This window comes from Cynoglossus semilaevis, chromosome 5 (assembly GCF_000523025.1).
Source record: "Cynoglossus semilaevis isolate Cse_v1.0 chromosome 5, Cse_v1.0, whole genome shotgun sequence".
Taxonomy (NCBI): Eukaryota; Metazoa; Chordata; class Actinopteri; order Pleuronectiformes; family Cynoglossidae; genus Cynoglossus; species Cynoglossus semilaevis.
The window spans coordinates 11,967,363-11,988,909 of record NC_024311.1 but is presented as its reverse complement, the minus strand read 5'-3'; the positions used below and the strand labels follow the sequence as shown (position 1 = coordinate 11,988,909).

The 21,547-nt window shown below is 38.6% G+C and overlaps 2 protein-coding genes across 3 annotated transcripts; both read right to left on the bottom strand.

Moving 5' to 3' along the window:
• Positions 1–9,098: 9,098 nt before the first annotated feature.
• On the bottom strand, positions 9,099–12,117 carry mibp2 (muscle-specific beta 1 integrin binding protein 2). 2 transcript variants are annotated; one of them, XM_008310515.3, is made up of 8 exons: positions 11,822–12,114; positions 10,697–10,787; positions 10,452–10,500; positions 10,032–10,218; positions 9,866–9,937; positions 9,668–9,774; positions 9,476–9,563; positions 9,099–9,377 (listed from the first exon to the last, which is right to left on the bottom strand). In XM_008310515.3, exons 1-7 carry the CDS (start codon positions 11,845–11,847, stop codon positions 9,478–9,480), a joined length of 618 nt encoding a protein of 205 aa, XP_008308737.1. In that variant the 5' UTR covers positions 11,848–12,114; the 3' UTR covers positions 9,099–9,377; positions 9,476–9,477. The 2 variants fall into 2 exon arrangements, with proteins under 2 accessions (XP_008308737.1, XP_016888211.1); XM_017032722.2 differs by lacking the exon at positions 10,452–10,500 and having other exon boundaries at positions 11,822–12,117.
• A 5,892-nt stretch (positions 12,118–18,009) lies between these two features.
• On the bottom strand, positions 18,010–20,642 carry LOC103379108 (hyaluronan and proteoglycan link protein 3-like). Its single transcript, XM_025055673.1, has 3 exons — positions 19,880–20,642; positions 19,035–19,346; positions 18,010–18,766 (listed from the first exon to the last, which is right to left on the bottom strand). The coding sequence occupies exons 1-3, from the start codon at positions 20,067–20,069 to the stop codon at positions 18,477–18,479; spliced, it is 792 nt and encodes a 263-aa protein (XP_024911441.1). The 5' UTR covers positions 20,070–20,642; the 3' UTR covers positions 18,010–18,476.
• Positions 20,643–21,547: the final 905 nt, after the last annotated feature.

Sequence of the window (21,547 nt, the reverse complement as noted above, 5' to 3'; positions counted from 1 at the left end):
TATACATGCATATATACACACATATTTATATATACATGTGTGCATTATATATCTATATAATATATTATATTATATCGATATAAATATATTTATATCGACATATATGTGAATACACTGTATGTATATGTGTTAATATATATACTCCATATAACTACATTGTCCGTTAATCTTTGGTTCATTTACATTATATCCCACTAGGTGGCAGCAGAGACCTGCTTGTTTCAACGACGTATGTACATCTGCAGGACAATTATGAACTGAAACAGGCGACTGTTGACCAGCAATGTTGTACTGTGGTGGGCAATATGGTAATTAAATGATTAAATAATAGTCAGAACAATATGTGGAATATTTCTAATATATTAACACAGAACACAAGAAAGTGGTGAGGTCGACTATGGTTCTGAAAATGTATAAGTTATAATGAATTTATTAATTCTTTACCGACCATTAATTGGTTCAAAGCTGCAGGAGGTGAAGGCAACAGAGTTTATTATTAGATTTTTTTTTTTTTTTGATAGATTGACGAACTTCTGACGTGGATCCGTTTGGGGATTTAAGCTTCTTTAACGTCAATATGATCTGGTTTCTTTGCTTTTCGTTGACAGGAGACAAAAACATCTGAGAAGACTGTAATTTTGAGGTTTGGAAATCACCGATGCACATCCCAGTTGCATCCTGGATGTTAGTTAAGCGCAGATGTCACCGCAGAGGCAGCAGCTCGGTTGAGCTCAGTCACATGGAGGTCTCTTCACAGACCTACTCATCGGTACTCATTATTACTTTGAGTGGGGGAGGGGTGTTAGAGCGAGGATCTAAATCTGGGGTGTCAAAAAAATTAATGGAATACTACAAATATGCCAATATATAGGGGCTATATACTGGTGGGCCAAATCTAGTACATATTTGGTATGATCTCGAGGACAAATATAATGACACCGCGGATCAGATTTGGCCCCCGGCCTGAGTTTGACATATGATCTAAATCATGTGTCCCAAACGTTTTTTCTGGGGACCCGTATTTTAAAAGACAACCTTCAAGTCAATAGACATTATTCGTAAACTCCTGGGAAACATGATGGGAGACGACCCTAAAAATAAATCTCTTGTGACCCACCTGAGGGTCGCGACCCAGTCTTTGGGAAACAGTGATCTAAATTGTCCCTGATCCTTGATGGTGTTTCTCTCCTCCATCTACTGACACAAAGTCACTGGTCAACGCAGAGCAGAATCCTTCAGACCGACAGTCTCTTTGCATTTCATGCCTTTTGTCGACCAATCAGACACAGCGGACGTATTAAACGACGTTACATTCCACACTACCATGCACTTGGCCCACTCCCTTCTTTTCACATAAAGCTTTAATTCTATCTTCAATGCTGCTGCAAGAAAGTCGGTCAGAACCAAATCGGCTCAGCCCCCCCTGCCCTCCCCCAACGTTTAGAAAAGGAAGTCCACCACAGTGTGGACAGCGAGGCCTCCAGATTTAAGAGTTGAGGGGCGACCGGACCAGGACTGAAGGCCAGAACTTAACGTCTGTGGTACAGGAGAGACCGCACTTTTGAAAATAGTTCTAAGTACTGTACCTTGAGTCTGTGTTAAATATAATGACTCCATACATGGACGTCCTGCTCTGCCACGCTCATTAGTATCAGTCGCTCTACAGAATCTGGGTCAGTACTATGTCAACACCATAAAACATCTGCAGCTCAGACGGCACTGTCATAGCAGTAATTCATACTACATACTACACGTTAGTACTTCATATCGAGTAGACTCGAGGTTTGGAAAACCTGCACATGGCTAGGTTTTTTAGCATAAAATTTGAACCTTTGTAGATTTGTTTTTGGAATTTGAACCTTTGTGGATTTGTTTTTGGGGTTTTTTTTTGGCTGTATCAGGGATGGAAGTATTAAAAGTCATAAAATTAAATAATATGAAAAAATGTGTAAAAGTTTTATTGATATTTATTAATAGACACAGATTCAAATTAATAATATAAAAACTTAAAAAAGAAATGTTTTAATGACATTCTACATCCTTATTTCTAGGCCAATTTAAAGTAGTATTTTAAGCAGTAGTATACAGTAATACTATAGTATAGGTATTGTACTAGAGCACAGGAAGAACAGCGTCCAGCTGGTGTCGAGTCCTTATAGTCCAGACTAAATCTGTCTCTGGTTTCTTCTCATAAAAAACTGTTATTTGCAAACAAATAATACTCACATACCACACAAACAGACCACACGGGGACCAACACACACTGGACACAAATACACCCGTCAAGACAAAGAAACGGAATAAAGACCCGGTTACAGAAAAAGATGCGAGTCGTCTGGAGTGCTACGTGCTAACGTAGGCTGGCACCGAGACCAATGTTGTGTTTACTGATGATCATTTATAGCAACAAGGACAAAAAAAACATAACAAAACAACTCACATGTTTTGGAGCCCACAGAGTTTTGTTTATCTATTTGTAAGTTTGTATTTTGAAGAGGGTGTAATGGAAAGATACAATTTAAAACTAGGTGTACAAGTAAATATGAATATTACTACGACTTCATAAAGTGTTTTGATCATCTCGTTACAGGTGAATCATTATCAACCTGACATCAGAGCAGAGGTGGATCAAAATGAGGTGCAAAATGTGACTAGTGGTCGGGTTGAGTATTGGTTAGATTTAGAAAAATGGGCAAAAAAAAGTGAATAAAATGCAAAAATGCATGAAACAGAAGGATGGACATCAGTCTTTATCATGTTACTGCAGTTGTGCTTCAAGAAAACTTCTTCAGAGCACTGAGGCATCTGATTGGCCTGTCGCCAGGCATTGCACTATTTTTAGGGCGCACATCATTTGGCGAAACCCAGTCATTGCGTCATCGGGTTTTAATTATTGGAGGAAATACCCATAATTATGCTAATATTGGCCGATATTATCGGCCGGCCGATATAATTTACCACTTTGTTAAAGTAAATATTATAGTTATTGTTATTATTATTATCAGTATTGTTATTATCATTCCAGGACGTTGTCTGAGTTCTCGTCTCTGTTATTACAGCAGGAGAGGTGGTGTGAGGCGCTGGCCGTAGAAGCAGCTCAGCGGTTTCTCCTCCAAGCATTTGGTTTTAACTTGCCTCTGCTTTTAGAAACTTGGCCGTCACGGAACACACAAACCCCCCCTCGCCAAAGCCACAAGTGAGTCACAGACATTGGGCAGCAGTTGATGATGGTGTAGCAGGCGACCTTCCTGTCTAAGTAAACAGTGATTCAGACTGGTGAGGAGTGGGAGGCTGTGGTCTGCATCAGACTGGCTACACACCAGCCCTGTCTCAGAGCCGCCAAAACAGGATACGGTCATCTGGCCCACACTTATAGCCTGGGTTGCATCATGTTATTATTCCCTCCAGGTTGTACAGTTCGGTCGTCCTGGTAGTGTTCACGCAGGCATGTGAAGAGATAGACGGATGTTCTGGAAAACACATCTCCCTGTGGTGTTTTTGAACCAGTGTGTTCTGAGTGAGGCTGGTTTTCCTTCTTAACCAGGACTTATATAACTCTTCATACGCAGATCAGTGACATGGACAGCATTAGTCATTTGTTTTTTTTTCTCAAATGCATGGAAATAAAATAATCTGCAACTCAAACTTCACATCACAGTATTTTAAGATAATTATAACTTTATTCAATGATTTTAAATATACAGAAGAAACTAGAGTTAGAAACTTCCAGAAGTCTGGTCTTCCTGCTGGGAAACCCATTCAGAACAACACACAAATTTAAAATCCAGTATTTCTGTCCACCACGACCTTTTTCATAAAGACTGAGACAAAATGACTGAGAAGAAGTGACCGGAGATTAATCATTGTCGAAATGTTTCACTGACAGAATATTACACATGGATGGTTCCAAAAGAGCAACCTGGAAGTTGACTATAATAAGCAACGATGCACCGGGTCGTGAACAAGGAAGGTTCTGTGTGCCATAAAATAAAACATAATAAAAACTAAAGCTGAATTTAGTATCAGATCCAAATGTAGTAACCTTGAACTCCTGGAAAACATTATGTGAGACAACCCCAAAAAAATATCTTACTACCCACCTGAGGGTCGTGACCCAGTCTTTGGGAAACAATGCTGTAGAGGGTGCGGGTTTCCTGTTGAATACTTCAAATAATAATAATAATAATAATAATAATAATCATAATAATAATAATAATAATAATCATAGTAATAATACACTATTGAACCATAAGCGGACACTATTTAACCAGTGCAATTAAAACATGGACCAGAGCATTCAAGTTATGTCACGCCAACATGTACACTGGCCCTATGTTTACCACCACTCTCATAGATTCCAGCACAAATGTTACAGTCAGAGCAACAGTCGGAGCAACAGTCGGGCCTCTACATCAAGTCATTCTCCGAGTGACACAAAAAGACTTGTCTGTTGTCGTGCGCTGGTGTCGTTGTTGATTTTCTGGGCCACAGACCGTCATGTTGTTGCTGCCCTGCGGGAAGGTTCTTCCTGAATCCACTTGCACTGCACGTAAACACAGACAGAGCGTGCGAACCACAGCCTTCACGGAGCTGTTTTCACGTCAGCGCCACCACAGGTGCAGCCCTCGTCTTCCCTCCATTTTTTTTAAAGGTCATCATTATTAAATCCAGTTCCTATGACAAAACAAATCGTCAGAAGGAGGGTTTTATGGAACTCATGTCTGGTTTCACGGGCTCCTCGCTGCCTGTGGTCAGAACGGTAAAAATAGAAACAAGCGGAGGCTGACAAATGAGACTGAAGAGTCTGAAGAGTGTGGCGGAGGGAAAGAATGACTTGATTAAGTAAATGCTTTCTTCTTCTGGGCTGTTTTTGTTATGTAACAGAAAAAAAAAGAAAAGAAAGAAACATTTTTAAAGGGCACATAGCAGAGCCCTGAGCGAGACAAAGAAACTGTTTTGAATCGGGCGGCCGCAGAATCACCTCAGCTGCCAGGGCCGTTAGTGGGCCGTCTGGCTGGGTCCTGACTGACCTGCGTGAGGTACAGAGATGTTATAATCCCAGCCTGGCTGTGAGGACTCAGAGGTCTGGAGCGCAGGATTTATGGTGTTGTTTATACTCTGTGTTTGAGTCAACCACAGCAGACTGTTGCTTCCTCTGTTCTTTTTGGATGCTCCGTGGAGAGGTGTGCTGGGTGCAGCATAAACACATGTACGCCCAAGCCACACACACATACACACACACAAAGACGAACCAGTGAAAACCAGTACTGCCCTCTAAACCGTAGCGTGGTGGTTGCAGCGGTTTGGAAGAACGCAGGGTTTGAGTGTCGTCCATAGGCAGCACGGGTGTCAGAGAGTGCTGTGCTCGACCACCATGGTGTTATTCATTCGTGAAGTATAGTGTTTGAGGACAGAGGGTTCACGGTAACTTAGTTAGAAACCACGTTATGGCAAGAATATTGTTGGAATTCAATGGTTTTAACTTTAACGTTTTTTCCAATTTTAGATGTTTGGGATTTTCCAGCTCATGGATGTGAAACAATGATTTGATCAAGGTTTTTATTTTAGGTTATTGTCCATCTTTGGTGGCCTCTGTAATCTGTGTATTTCATTGGAAAAAGGGAGTTACTGTCTACATATTCTCTCATTAACTGAGACATGACTGCAATTAGAACTAGCCAGTCTTCAAGGTTTTTATTTTAGGTTATTGTCCATCTTTGGTGGCCTCTGTAATCTGTGTATTTCATTGGAAAAAGGGAGTTACTGTCTACATATTCTCTCATTAACTGAGACATGACTGCAATTAGAACTAGTCAGTCTTCAGTCATGTATCCATGTATCTATCTATCTATCTATCTATCTATCTATCTATAGCCACCTAGCTAGCTAACTAGCTAACATTTAACCAGGGTTGTGAATGCAGAGAACGTAGTAGTCAGTGAAATGTCAGCAGCTGTGTTTTAGCGCAGACACAACAACAGGTCTTTTCTTCTTTTCTTCTTCTTCTTTTTCTTTTTTTTTCCAGCCGTCCATCTTATATAACAGCTTATCTCTCACAGTCACGTCCACACACAGCAGCCTGTACATTCTGTAAGTTGACACCTGCAGTGTAGTGTTAAACGACTTAGATAAGCTTTGAGGAAATTAACACCACCTCCAAATGTCTTCAACATATTATGAACTACTGTTGACTTGGCACCTCCAAATGTCTTCAACATATTATGGACTACTGTTGACTTGGAAACACACACATGCACAGACACACACTAATGCCAGGTCAGGGCACGGAGAGACAGGCATTAAAGCAACATTAAAAATTAGCTGGTAAAAAAAGTAATATTTACATTTGTATAAATGTAAAAAAAAACACACAAAATGATTACAAAAGTTCATAAAAAGTTACAATTTTCACGAACTATAGCAAAAAAATTTGAATCACGGCTAAAATTCTCCAAACACACACGTGCTGTTCCGTCTGAACCAGAGAAAACTTTGACATTTGTTGTGTGAAAAAAAAAAATCATGACAATAAAACTCCAAGATGTTTTTTGGCAAATGTAAAATCCTAGTATGAAGTATAATTTAAACGTCAGCCTAAATTTACACCTTTTCTGTTTTGAGACTACTTTTGGCAAACTAGTGGTCATCGTGAGGTCAAGCAATGGAGAACAATGGCCAAGCTGTATCCTTCCACAGTGTTTGTGGGCCAGATCACTGCGTCATATGGGCCATGTGTGAACTAAAAAAATCTAAAAAATCTAAAAAATGATACATTTCTTGCCTGAGTGTAACCTTTTTAAAGTGATCTTTTAGTTGAAATAAAAAGGTTTTTAAAAATGGAACATAATAAATAAATCTGACTGAAATGGTTTCTTTACTACTGACTGACTATATTTTATATGGAACAGTGTGTTATTAAACCTAGAACCATGTATATATGTACCTTTTAAGACCCCATCTGCATAACCTACATGGACCTCCTATGGGCCACGGGCCCCCAGTTGAAGAATTAACCGAAATATTATTATCATTATTATTATTATTATTATTAAATATATTGTCAAGAGGTGTCAAACTCATTTTCACTCATCATCCTCATGGTGTTTATTATAAGACTTGGCGGGCCACATTTGGCCCACGGGCCTTGAGTTTGACACATGTGCTGTATGTATTTAAGACTGTGAGAACACTGGATAAAACAGCACATAGAGAGAACATTTTTTGAGAAAGTCTATCATACTCCCCAGGCCCCCCGGGAATTGAACCGGAAACCTTGACCTTGACGTAAGGCAAAGCCTTGAACCGCACTCCAATAGTTGCGTCTTCTTGTTACAAATAGGTCCAGTTGCTGGAACTTTCTATCTCAGGTTTGTCGTCAATGTGTAAAAGCTGTGAGTTTTGACAGCTGCTTGAGAGAAAGTGTGTGTGTGTGTGTGTGTTTATTCAGCGGGCCCAGACACACCCGTGACTCACGCTCCTCTCAGTGTTTGCACGCAGCTTTCGTGGACTGTACTTTTCCTTTCCACAGGAAACTTCTGTACTGACACCAGGTCATTAATACAACTGCGGCGGCCGCTGCGATGACGCTGCGCTGCGTAAATGCAAAGCTGGTTTGTTATTCATCACCAAGGCTAGGTCTAGGAGCTACTCTGTGAACTTCTTCTTTGTGCTGTTCTGCACATCTAAATGCTTTGAGCTGCATTACTGCCATCTATGGGGTGTATTTTATACTGGTCAATAACTGCTATCAAGAGGAGAAGAGGGAAGTTCCAATCATTCAGACCCAGTCGATGTTCATGCGACAAATTTTATTTTAATTTCTGTTTCTTAAAAACACACAAAGTATATCCAGTATTTTTTAGACACAAAGACAGGGGTGTTGTGATACACATGTTGTCTAAAAAATATGAATTTATATTAGGGATGTCTGATATCGACTTTTTGCCATAATCCGATATGCCGATATTAGCCGTACACTTAATTCCTGATTCCCATATCAATCGATATTGATAAATGCAAGAGTCTCAGGAACCTACCAGCAATTCCAGCATATTTGGCAAAATCCAAAAATTCCGTTATCAAATGTTTTATTATCGGAGGAAAACCTGATAACGATTCTCACCGATAATACGTAATTATGCTAATATTATACGAAAGCCGATATTATCGGACATCCCTAATATTCATTTTTGGTCCTGGCTCTCATTTATTACTATATTAATAGGTTTGGCTCTGGGTTGTCGGCCTCTGCTCAGGGCTGTTGCTCTGTACATGGAGGCAAATATATTTTTTATTATTATTTTGTAGGCAGTTCGCTGCAATTACATTGAGATCAAATGAATGTGAACACAAAGCAGGCTTTATATAACCAGGCTTTCAGCTGGGTTACATGTTAAGTCTAGGTTTATTTCTGTGAAACTGACTTGAGCGGGTCTGGATTTAGATAAGCGACCCTCTCGCTCTTGAGGTCACAGGTTCGAGCCTCGTGACTCCACTTATCACTTCCACCAACTGTTGCCGGGGAGTGAGATAGTGGAAGTTGCCAGTTCATCGCACCTGACCCGGCACGCTGGGTGTGTAACCCAGGTTCAGTTACACAAGTTATAAATATTCATTCATTTCAGAAAATGAAAAGTTTATTTTGAACTTGGATTTATTATTATTTGTTTTGGCAATATCACAGCCACTGTTTTACTAATGGATTTTTTTAAAGGTTCAGCTTTTTTTCAACTACAAACTTTTATTTATGGCAAGTTATATAGTTTAGTTATAATATGGTCACTGCTAAATTGGAGGATGTTTAAATAAACTTTTGGCAAAAATTTTGGCCAATGACTATTTTCACCGTTAGCCGTGGGTTTTTTTGAGTTTGTGAATTTTTTAATTTAGATTTTTTTCCCCCATGACTATTTTCACCGTTAGCCGTGGGTTTGAGTTTGTGGATTTTTTCCCCCACTGTATTTAATTAAATTGACTAAACCTTTAGTTCTCTTGAAAGTTGAACAAGGTCATGTCCTGTGGACACCTCCCTGGACCCCCGACCCAGGACTTGTACAACAGATGCAGTGAGGTACTGTGCAGAAATGGCGACGCAGAGATAAACAGGAGGATCTTTTTTTATTGACATCAGCAACAAAGTGCAACCATCCTCTGAAAACATCCAGCTCGCTTTGGAGTGAGGCTTTAAAAAAGCAATAAATACAGCAGATAGAAAATCACGTCAGCAAGAAATGCTGTAAAATTAAACATTTACAAAATAAATGTAAATAATGTTACTCATAACAGCCAGGAAACGGGCTGCTAGGTTAAAAACTTAAGGCAAGGCGGTCTTATGCTTGCAGGCTGAGTATATGCTCTTCTTCACCAAAACGTACAACCTGAAATACAAAATAAACAAATAAATAAATAATTATCAAAAAATTCTACAAGCATTTCAAAATATTGTGAATGAACATCTCATTTTTCCTCTTCTTACCTTTAAAATGTTGTCTGGATGTTATTCAGGATGTCACCGTAAACAAAGTTGAACAGCTGCTCCTTTGACTTGGTTCCATCAATCTGCACTGTTATGAGAATAAAAAAAAAACAAAAAACATTATTTCAAGAGAAAATCCTAAATTGGAAACTGCTGAATACAATCAACTTTATTTTTTTTCGGGTTACTTACAAACGTCAACACCTGATACCTCCATGGCTGTCTTGTGTTTCAAGTACATGGGCCAGACGTGACCCTCGAACAGGCCGGGGGGGTCTGGCACCGCGTAGTTCCTAGAGCTGCACAGAAACAGTACCCATTACTATAGCAGTGATTGTGAAGACTCCAAGTACCGGTTCAAACCAGGGTGGAAAACATGCCTATACTTACCACCTCCTCTTTTTGCATTCTTCATATGGGATGGAAATGAAGAAACGTTGGTCCAACACGTCGATCAATGGTCTAAAGGATGGAGATGAAAAGTCCATTGATTGACTGTCACACTGACCAAAAAAAACCCAAAACAAAACCAACCAGGCCAGGCGACAGTGTTTACCTGTAGGTGTAGAGCAGAAAGCCCTCGACGATGAGGATGTGAGTCTCCTCCTCCTTATCGTCAGACTTTGGGATGATGTCGGTATCCAGGGTGTTATTAACGCCATGCGACTTCTCGAACTTCACCGGATTGTCCAGCCATGCGTAGATGGTGCTCATCATGGCATCCATATCCAGAGCAGTGATGACTGATGGAGGGAATTGATGAAGCAGTGAGGGCAAGGGCAGAAAGGACCAGAGAGAAACGTGTAGAAGGGTTGCAAAGTGAGTAAAAACAAAAAAACAAAACATTGTTTAGTGTTTAACTTGGACTGGGCTGCATGCACTTCCCAAATTAGTCTGTTACAGCAGCAGCAACGTACACCAACACACCCACCAGCAAGCGTACAAACACGCACACCCATTAAAAACCCAAGCTTACCATCGTACTGCTTAAATCCATCTTCACCAACTTCAATCTGATCCTGGGGCTGAAACATACATCAATAAGATGTACCCAGGTACATGGCAGGAGTGCTACACTCTGCTACATGGAAGGCTCTGATAGTCTACACAAAAGCCCCCTCCTATCAACATCCCACTGCCCTAATGTAGGCCTGAACTACATAAAGTTGGTTTACTGTATACAGAATTCAGAAGGTGCATGTGTGTGTGTGTGAGACTCACCTTGAAGAAGTCATCCTGGTGGACCACACAACAGTTTGGAAGGGTCTTAATGAGCCTGTTGGTGAGGGTGGTTTTCCCTCCGTTGGTCACACTGAAGAAAACAACAAATAAAAAAGTCATTTAAAGAGCTGAAAGGCTGTAATATTAAAAACATCACGGACAATGCAGTCGAGCACGTCACATTAATAACGGAATATTTACCATATTGTTATTCCACTTTTTGTATACAAGGTAACAGGAACTGCTAATTTTTTTCCTTATGCTAGTTAATGTAAAGGTATTTTTCAGTTTAATGTTATGGTCATTTAGAATTTTTATAAATATTAATTTTTGTTTAGTTGCCTTTTAAAAAAAAAAAAAAGGTATCAACTGCAGTACAATAGAAAATAATACCTTGCTCATGTTAGTGCCAACACCTTTTGTTTACAATGGATTACAATTCTGAACTTGTCCACGCAGTGAAAACAATAGTCATTATCCAATGAATGGCGGTAAAGTGAATTCCATTAAGTTGTGAGACTTAAGAACGTGTCATTTTGAACCAAAATCTATTTCCTACATTTAAAAAAAAAACTTTAACATTAAATAACACATTTGTAAACATACAAAAACTTAATCTCTAACAACGAATGATGACGTCATTTTAGAGTACGAGAACACACTGTTCTTTTTTTTTTTCATTCAACGCTGCACCTTCATGACATAATTACTATACAAGTACCTCTGAAACATTCTCGATATATAACGATTAAGTTGAAAGTATGTATAAAAATGTGTTATGATCATAATTATACTGTTTTTCCTGCACATTTGTCGCCAGTATTTACATTTCGTCAGAATGTGGGTCAGTTGGTCAAAGATGGCACACCCATTCCCATTCGGATTCTTATGGTCAGCGTCTCGATTAGTCGGTCAACTTTAACCGTATTTGACAGCACCGAGAGCACAAGATAATCGACAGGCATTACACGAACGAACGACAGAAATGTGGGCATTGAAAATGATGCAAGTGCAGTTTTTTTTCCCTCCACATGCTTCGGCCGCTTAGAGCCCGACAGCTGGGCTGCGCTGTTAGCTTAGCTTCTGAAAGCATGAACACAGTGACTTCCGTAACGGCGCACTCACCCGCCAATGCCAATGATGTACTTCATGTCGTCAGGTAGGATGGATTCCGGAGTACAGAGAAAAAAATCGTCAAGAGTTGAATAAAACCGGTGCACAGTTCTCAGTGATCGAACGGGAAGAAAGCTTAAAAAGAGAAGGTTGCAGCAGGAAACGTCAACTACTCGAGTCCTCCATGGCAGCGGAAGTTTGAGTGAGTAAAGTGTGCGCGGTAGGGAGCGACGGTGTCACTCGGACGACAAGTCTTCCAGCAAGAGAAGGAACACGGGAGAATCCTTGCTACACATACCGGCTCTGATACGGTGATTGGCTATTTAAACCCTTCAACCGCACGGTGGAGCCAGAAACAGCCAATCAGAAGCCAGGGTCACTACAGCCCCGCCCTCCTCCAAAATCTAATCAGGGATCATGCATAAACATCCCGACTCGTGATGTAATTACTTTTAAACCAGTTGCAATGAAAGAAAAATACACGTTAGAGAGAAGTATTTTAAAGGTAGTGCCGGGAGAAATATGAATCACACAAACGTTATATTCTCTCGTCCCATTGTGTTGAGCCGCTGGAGAAATACTGGGATATTTTTGCAAATTGTACCTGCAGTAGTACTACCCTCTACTTGTGTAAATTTTTTACTTTTTAAAATATAAATGATTAGAACATACAGTAAGAGGGAGAAAATAAAACAGTTGTTCTCAATCTATAGCATTGGTGTATTTCTGACAATAACAAAAATGTATTGATGGGTGTATTTCTATTTTCTCAGGATGTCAGTTGCTATTAAAATACAAAAGAAAATGATTGGGTGAATAATTGGGTGATGAGAACCTATACATCTCTGAAGTTTTATATAGTTTTATATTTATTCAAATTATTTATGTATAAGATTCGGAGTTTTGTTGCAACCATTTCAGTTCAGTTATATAACTAAGTAAATTACAGTATTCATAGCGTGTTTATAGCGCCCACTGCAGGAAGTAGAATGTTTTATAAACAAGGCAATTAAAAGCCTAAAAGTAATAACGAAGAGGACACACGTAGTACTGGCCAAACATCAGTCAGCTGCGGGTCATATGACACACAGACTGAATAACTAAAAAAATGTAAAAATAAAAAAGGAGTGTGGCCATAACAAAGGAGAAATATATCTCAGTAAAACAAACCAAAAAAAAAAACAACAACCAAAAAACCATCAAGGCTGAGGAAGTGTGGAAAAATATTCCAAATACTGGCCTTGACAATAACAGGAAACAAAGAATGTCCACGCTCATTTTCCTTGCAGTCTGGCTTGTTTTAATTAGCTCCAGTGACAGAAAACAAAACATTTTAAATTCAGTTGAAAAAAAAGGGGGTTTGGAACTGTTTCTGTTTACAACCGTGGTTATGCTATTGCCCAACGACCACCTTGAAAATGTGAAAAAAAGTGGCCGTAAAATAGCAACAAAAAACACCCTAAAATAAGTGTAGTAAGCAATAGTTTGTCATTAAATAATATGTCTGGAAAGCTAATTATTATACTATATACATATATGTATATATATTATAAAAAAATATATAACTAGGAATGTAGCTGCTAACTCGTCACCTTTTTATAGCACGTCTCTGTGTACAAGCTGTTATTGTATTTACGTATCAACCACACACAGAAACACATTAAATCGTCTCCATGCTTTTACCCAATTAGCTGCGGTGTTTCTCTCTCTCGCCTGTTTTGTTTATAAAAACTTCCCAACCGACACCGTGACACAGTTTCCCTGAGGCGACACCAAAACATTACTTATCTCAGGGTTTACATCCTTTAAAACCTCAACTATGAAGAGGAAGTCGCCAAGTGTGGAATTGACTTTGGTTTGTTATAACATCTATTCATAGTGGAAACCTTTTCTGGGCCACTGAAGATTTTCAGTCTTTAGGGATTTTTTTCATTTTTCTTTAGAAGATTTTCAACACTTCACACAACATTTTATAATTATATTTGGCTACATGTTAATTAGATGAGATGTAAAAAATGAAATAAATTAAAAAATAGAGCAGAAGAGGGAAAGGTTTGGTAAAACTGACTGTAAAATAAAAAAAATGCTATGCTAAATAATGCTTATAGTACTACATATTATTGTATATGTGACAAATACAACTTCTGAATATTGACAAGTAACAGTTGTAACAGTTAGCAAAAAGAGCCGTAGGCGATACTACCCTAAGATCTAATCACTAATCACAGATATGGCAAGAATGAGTCATTTGTGTTTATATGATAATAATAACATAAATAATTTGTATTTTGTTAAAAAATACACTTTTGTTTTTTTTTCTATATTAAAAGACTCCACACTACATGCAGACTCTGATTAAAAGACTCCACACTACATGCAGACCCTGAATCATCATACAGAAAACTGCAGTAATGAAAGTTCTCAGACCAGAGCTGATGGTGTTGTCAGGAAATGAAGATCAGAGAAGAAAACACTTGTAACTCACACGGTGATAATAGACATTTGAACGGTAATTTATGATTTACAATTTTTCACGTGATGTGAAAATAATCGTCGTGTTCTTGGAAGTTGTACTGCGTTGGTAGATTTTTACACAGCTCTCACGCATTTACGCAAAACTGTTACTGGGCCGGCTTCCTGTGTCCTGCAGATCTTTCATACCTAAGGTTACAGCTCTACGTCGTCACTTTGGTGACCAATGTCCTACAGCAGGGGTCATCAATTATAACAGACCATTTTACTGGACAGACACCTTGGGGGCTGGACACTCAGATAAAACGAAACAAAAATAATAATAATAATTAAAAAAACATTAGTATTTAATGTTTATTTTTTGGAATCCAACCACAGGCCAAATTGGACAGTTCAGTGGGCCATCTTTGGCCTGCGGGCCGGCGGTTGATGATCACTGCTAATGTTTATTTTTTGGAATCCAACCACGGGCCAAATTGGACAGTTCAGTGGGCCGTCTTTGGCCTGGGGCATAAAAGTTGCCAAAAATACATTTAAAATGTTTAATGAAATTGTCCAACAACTGCTTAATAATTTTGAAATGTGTAAAAAAAAGAAAAAAAAGAGACTTATTTCACTTCACAATAAATGAGTAATTAAACAATCCAACAACCAATCAAAACAAAGACATAAGTGAATAAATACATGAATAAAGTACTATTAAGTCTTCTAGCCTGGCAGAAAGAAAATGTTAAACGAAAGATTTAGGATTCTATTTTTTTTATAATAACTGAAAAGGCTGAATATGCTGCAGTAAAACCGTGTCGTCTTTCTTCTTTCTTTACCAAAGACACAGCGTGAGTTCACTAAATTCCAATAATTGGCATGAAGTACTTCTACTTAGACCATAGTGTAACAGTTTAGGCCATGAAGGCAGGAGTCAGACCTCGGAGTCAGAACTCTTTCATCGAATGTCAGCAGTGATTCCTGGTGCATTGCTGCTGCATGTTGCGACTCCTACCATTGTTTGTGCTTTGTGCGTTAAATGACTTGTCTTTGTCCAACCTTTGATATCTTCACACTCCATTAGCTGCAGCTCTGACTTCAACCGACACATTACTCTTGCATGATTCCAGTCCAGTCTCTTTAACAAAGACAATGTGACCTGTAAAATGGCCAACAACTTGGTTGACCCTGTCAGTAAAATACTTTGTCACCCATAGACTAGAAAAGCATCTGGTACAAAAGTATTACTTTAGTAATCTGTGTTAATCACTGTTAATCACTGGGGTGATTTTCACGGAAACATGGGTTCTGTGAACATCAGGACCTATTTGTCCAGTCTTTTGTAAGTGATCTGGACATCATCTAAATGAAATACTACGTACTGAGGCGTGATAGATCCAGTAGGTGGCAGTAATGTAGATCATGCAATTTAAATCTACCAGTCTCAAGGAAATCTTAACAAAGAAGCCAGACGGATGATGTTAGCTTGGTCCCTGCTCTGACAAGACAAAGACGCAATTAATATCAAAATTAACCTTTAATTCAGTGTTTGTACATATGATGAAGTTTATGATATGATTAAAAATCTCTGTGCAAACTTTTGAAATCTGCAGCTAATGGTTAGAATGACGCCAAATATGTTACATTTTAGCTCAACATCTTTGGAATCGAAAAGCTCGACAGAACGGGCTAGGTGTTATTTTCTATTTCCAGCAGACAGTCACTGGGACACGTTTCAACAAAGTTTAAAGAATTAGGCTTATATAGAATAATGTACCATTAAATCTACTTGCTTTTAAATACATAGCTCCACCAAGAGACCAAGGAGGAGAGCTACTAGTTCAATGCTCAGATTTCATTTTTTGTATTTTCCTCCTCAGCGAGCTTCGAACGCTCAACTCCTTATGTAATAAGGTGTGAATGACCCGTGTTTGACAGGATGATTTTGTCACCAAAGTGAATGTAACACAGCTCCAATATGGAATTAGCCGTACTGCAACTGAAACATGCTGTACAGCATATGAATGTCTCACAAATCTGAGATTAACACTGGAGTGTGAACGTACTTTCTGTGATCACCTTGTGCTCTGTCGTCACACTCCAACACAGATTGTCATCAGCTGAATTATCTCACTCCACGTTTTCACCGCTGTTTTGTTTCCAGAAATGCCACATTTTCTGCATGACCATGGATTGTTTACAGTGAATTCAGGAATTCCTTAGAAATCTTATACAACTTTCCACGTATTGTGGAGCTGAAAACACGTGTTTTATACAGGCTGGTTTTCACTTAAAGGTAGCATGTTGTTTCTTTTTTTTACAGTATTAGTTGACTATTACATTAAGTACACAACTCAAGGTACAGTGAAGTTAAGAGCAGTTCTATAGTGAGAGTATACTGCCCACTGCGAATCGACTACAGCCAGACTGCCATCTTGTGGTTGTAAAAGAATACATTTTAGGTCCTTTAGTATACTGTGATGTCACGTCATATTTGAAAAAAAAGTTTAAGAATTTTCCTTGACCTTTTATCCCTTTCTGTCTGGAGAGACAAATCAGAGCAGTAGACAAGAACATACTTGTCACATGCATTAATGACTAAAAGCATGTGACAGTAAAATACAGTGAACGTTTTACTATGCATCACAGGAAATTACTGTAATGTGCGACAATAAACTGCACGTTACTTTTCCAGGAAATTGTTTCTTATCTAAATCATCCTATGTTTCCGTGAGAAGCAAGTCACAGAAATGTGAAAACAGAGATTGCGTGTCATGGTTTTACTAAAACCTTGGGACACATTCACATGAAAACATTTTTTTTTTTAGTTTTTTATTTTGCTGTCCTGACACAAAGAGCTCAAATGCTGTTGATCAACATTGTTATTGTATAATTAATGTCAATTTCAATATGGTGAAGAAGAGTCAGTGGGTTTATCCAGATCTCCTGGATAAACATTAACCCATTAGCTAAGAAAAAAGTTGTGTTCTGTCGGTAAGTGAAGTCACAAACTTTTAATTATTCAAAAATTAAACTTCAAATGTTTATCAAAGTATATTAAGAACAAAAAAGAGAAATTTATAGCGATTAAAAATAAGCTTTTTTTTCATTCCTTGCACACTCTACTTTATCTCTTTATTGACTCACCGCTTGGTGGCGACAATTCTTCTTAAGTAGTTTTATTAGTCCTTGAGAACTCGACGTTGAAAGAGGTGTGCTGTTTTATATATATAAATGTCGATATGCAGGTAAATAAAACAAACAAAATTTAAAAAAACAACAACAACTACACGTATTACACATTTATCGAAGCTTAAGTTGAATTCACAACTTTTACCTGCTCTATGACAGATACTTGTCGAATAACACAATTAAATTCTCTGTATTGTTTAACGCTATTACTACATTTCTAATTATTATGACTTATATACCGTTGAAAAATACCATTGCCCATGTAGTGTTGACAGCTTTCCTCAACAGCGTTTTAGAAATTACAACACACGTACCTTGAACTTTGAATGTACACTTAAAGGCATCATTAAATGTGACCGCACACTCTGGCTCATAACTGCCAACTTTACCCAAAAGACCCTAAAGGTGCCCTTAAAGTGCCTGTCCATATGTACCCTAATTTAATCAGGACCGAATACAGAGCTGTTTTACATTGATAAATGTCAAATAAACATAAAAAAGAAGAAAGAAACTGAATCTGTATTTATTTATTTAGTAAAATTGTGGTTTTGATGAGCCTTTTAGAGATGGCATTTTTTGGGCCGTTTGTTGCTAGGAACGACAGAAAACGCGTTATATAATATGGTTTTATTGACTATAAAAGGTACAATAAGTTATTAATCAGAATATGTTAACAATTTGGCAAACTCTTTTGTTTTCTTTTTTCTTTTCTTTTTCTTCTTCTTCTTCTTCTTTTTTTTTTTACATTTTACAAGTCACTGAGTCTCACTCTCCCCCTGTGACTATTTTTGTCTGTTTACATTTATCCTGTCTGCCTCACCGCTGTCATTCTCATTCTGTCCAACACAGGTGGAAACTGTTGACCCAAAGGAGAGAAATGACGTCTTAAACCAAGTAAAGCAAATAGTCATCGTTTCTGGAGGAAGAAAAAAAAAAGCAGTTTCTCTCAAATAAGTCAAATATGTTTGTTTTTTTCTCTCGTTGGTTTACCTTAAAAATTTCCTGTAGCAAGTCATATTCACAAATCTTCTGATTTGTAACAGTAAACTCCATGCTTGTGCTGTGGAGGTGGGAAACCAAAGCTGCGGACCCCTGGCTCTAATGGACCACAGTTTTTCCGTGGCCTGTTGATGGCGTAGCGAACACTGCCATCAGCCAGCCAGCCAGCTTCACAGTGGTCCAAACCCTTGAACTTCCAGGCGGTGTAGATCTGGCCAACTTTAGCCACCTGGGCTCCAGCTTCCTGACAAGCCTGTTGGGCTTCGGTGAAGTTCATCTTGCGAATGGGCTGAAGATAAAAGACTGTGCCTTAAAGAAAGAGAGAGAGTTAGATAATAAAACGGAATTATTTTAGATTATTATTATCAGATTATTTTATAATCTAGTTAACATGATAGCACAAGAAAAATAAGTTTTGTTTCATAGAGTGCAAAAACCTGGACCTATGACGGGGCATTATTTGGAGGAGGTTGTATGAATTGTTAGCCTTGCCTACAGTGACACCTGGTGTTTGCTTGAGGATTCACTGGGGTTGCTATGTTTTATATTAATTATTACATTTCCAAACAGAACAAACCTCTTAGTGAAGAAGAAAAGCAAAAAACATCATAGCGCTGTTGATGCAGGTGACGTCTGCCATAGCTGCGGACCCCTGCTGTGACATGCCCCCCACAGGGCATTCTTGGCCGGGTGATAGGGTACTGGACTGTACCGTCGGCCAGCCAGCCTGCATTGCACCAGTTCAAGCCCTCCTTCCAGGCCTGGAAGAGCTGTCTTAAGGTGGCCAGTGTGGAGCCCTGCTCCTCACAGACCTGTTGGGCTCTGATGAAGCTGAGATGGTAGCGCCCCTTAGAGTGCTGGTAGGGGAAGACCAAGGGAAAGACCACACCTGAAGGTAGGAGGAAATACATTGAAACTGACAAGATATACTGCTTCACAACAACAAGAAGTATATAATATTCTGTGTATTTATGCACTTTTCATATATTTAGCACAGTGGGGAAATTGCATTGCCAGTACTTACATTCTAATTTTGTTGCCTTCCTTCAATGAAAATACTAGTTAATACGAATAAAATCCTGGGACAACTCTGGAACAACCAACTGTTTGGAATTATACAGTGAATATTCTGCGTTAACTAGAACACTAACAATGCATTTTGATTTTGTATTTTGACTCGTATAATGATAACATCTCACCACTAGATAGCAGTGTTACGACCTTTACCTTGGTACCAATGGTTGATAAATAATAGATAGCAGTGTTACGACCTTTACCTTTAACTAAAATGGTTGATAAATGTCTTCTACATTTAATCGACCCTTTGCAATCATCATATCAACTGAAGGGTTTATTTTGTAGCCCAAATATTGCCCTATTATTAGTCTTTGTGACCCTGAGATCATATAGAAACACTGATACCTTGTAGCTGCAGGTCAACCACAGCAGACTTGTCCTCCAGTCCGTCCACCACCTCACAGCGGTAACGACCCGCGTCATTTAACTGGAATTCAGTCATTAACAAAGAAGCATCTCCAGGGAAATCCTGTCTGAGCTGCACACGCCCCCTGACCAACAGAAGATCAACATGCACGTATGTAAACCATGACATGAAAACTGATGGATGACTTGGTTGTTCGTTCAATCAACCTAAATTCTCCAACGCTTCGGCTGCGGGAGCCGATGGCCACCAGGACTTCTGTCTCCTGTCCTTCAGCAGCAGAGAACCAGGACCACTTGATCCTGACTGTTTTGGGTAAACTCGGTTCAGACTGATACCAAAATCTGCACGGGAGGGTGACGTTATCTCCTCTCACCGCAATCACTGAGGCCACATCAGGCTCCACGTAGATCTTCACATCATTGACATGAACTGCAGGAAACACAAGACAATGCACACGAACAGTAACATTTAAAACATTCATGCTAACACTGCGTGCTTAGAACAAAGAATAATTTGTACGTACAGTCTTTGTGTCCATCTCTTTCGAGAACATCATGGTCAGAGAAATGTGCGGAGGAGATCAGAGAGAGCTGAGACCCCAACAAGAAAATGACCAATTGCTGTGTTTGGAGACAGCAACCCATCATTTAGCAGTGCTGAGCAATCCTCTCACCTGAGGGGAGACCAGAGCCTGTTGAACGGACAAGTCCTATTTAATTACACAACTGTTTGTTAAACAAATACTTTAATAAAAATTACACAACTGTTTGTTAAACAAATATTTTAATAAACACCCACACATTTGTAGTCCAATCCAAGATTAGCATTTAGCTAAAATGTACATTTAGTTTGTCTGCTGTAGGGCAGTATATCATGTCATATCAGCATCAGTGAAAGTGAAATTAAAAATATACAACGGTGTTTTAAAACCCTGCATTAAAACAGATGCGATAATGTTTTCAAATCACCATATATTTAATGACATGGTAGGAAACAGCTAGTAGTTTACAGCTTGACGACATATAAAGATTTATAAGGTTAATAAAGTCTTTAAAAGGTCTTTAAGAAGTAAACCTAGTGTAGGTAAGACACTTTATTATATTATACTCTTATTTTCTCACTTACCTCAGAGAAAAGCTGTGTCACTCGTCTGAAAGTGAAGCAGATGGAATGACAAAAATCCTCCAAACAGACGTTAATAATAATTTAAATTAAAAAACCTAATCTGAAGAGCAGCGAAGACGCAGAGCTGCTGCTGCAGCAACAGCTGGAAACAACTGGAGCTTCATTGCAGGCAGTGAGAGAGTGACGTCTAGTTTGGACAAGTCCTTCATCACAGGTGTCTCTGTCGTCATTAAGGGAAACAACATTAACTTGTATTACTAACTACCACAGTTTTAAATATATGATTTTTTTTAACAGCTTGTAAATTTATTTTTTGCAGATTAGTCAGACATAAATATCCAGGTACACACCTTATCAGAAAGAATACATCAAAATATACAATTAAATATAAAATAAATCTGATACGTATATATTCCTGATGTCCGATAATATCGGCCCATCAATAATATTGTCCTGTTATTAGCATGGTCATAAAACAAAAGAATCGTTATCGGTTTTTTATCTAAATTAAATTAAATTAA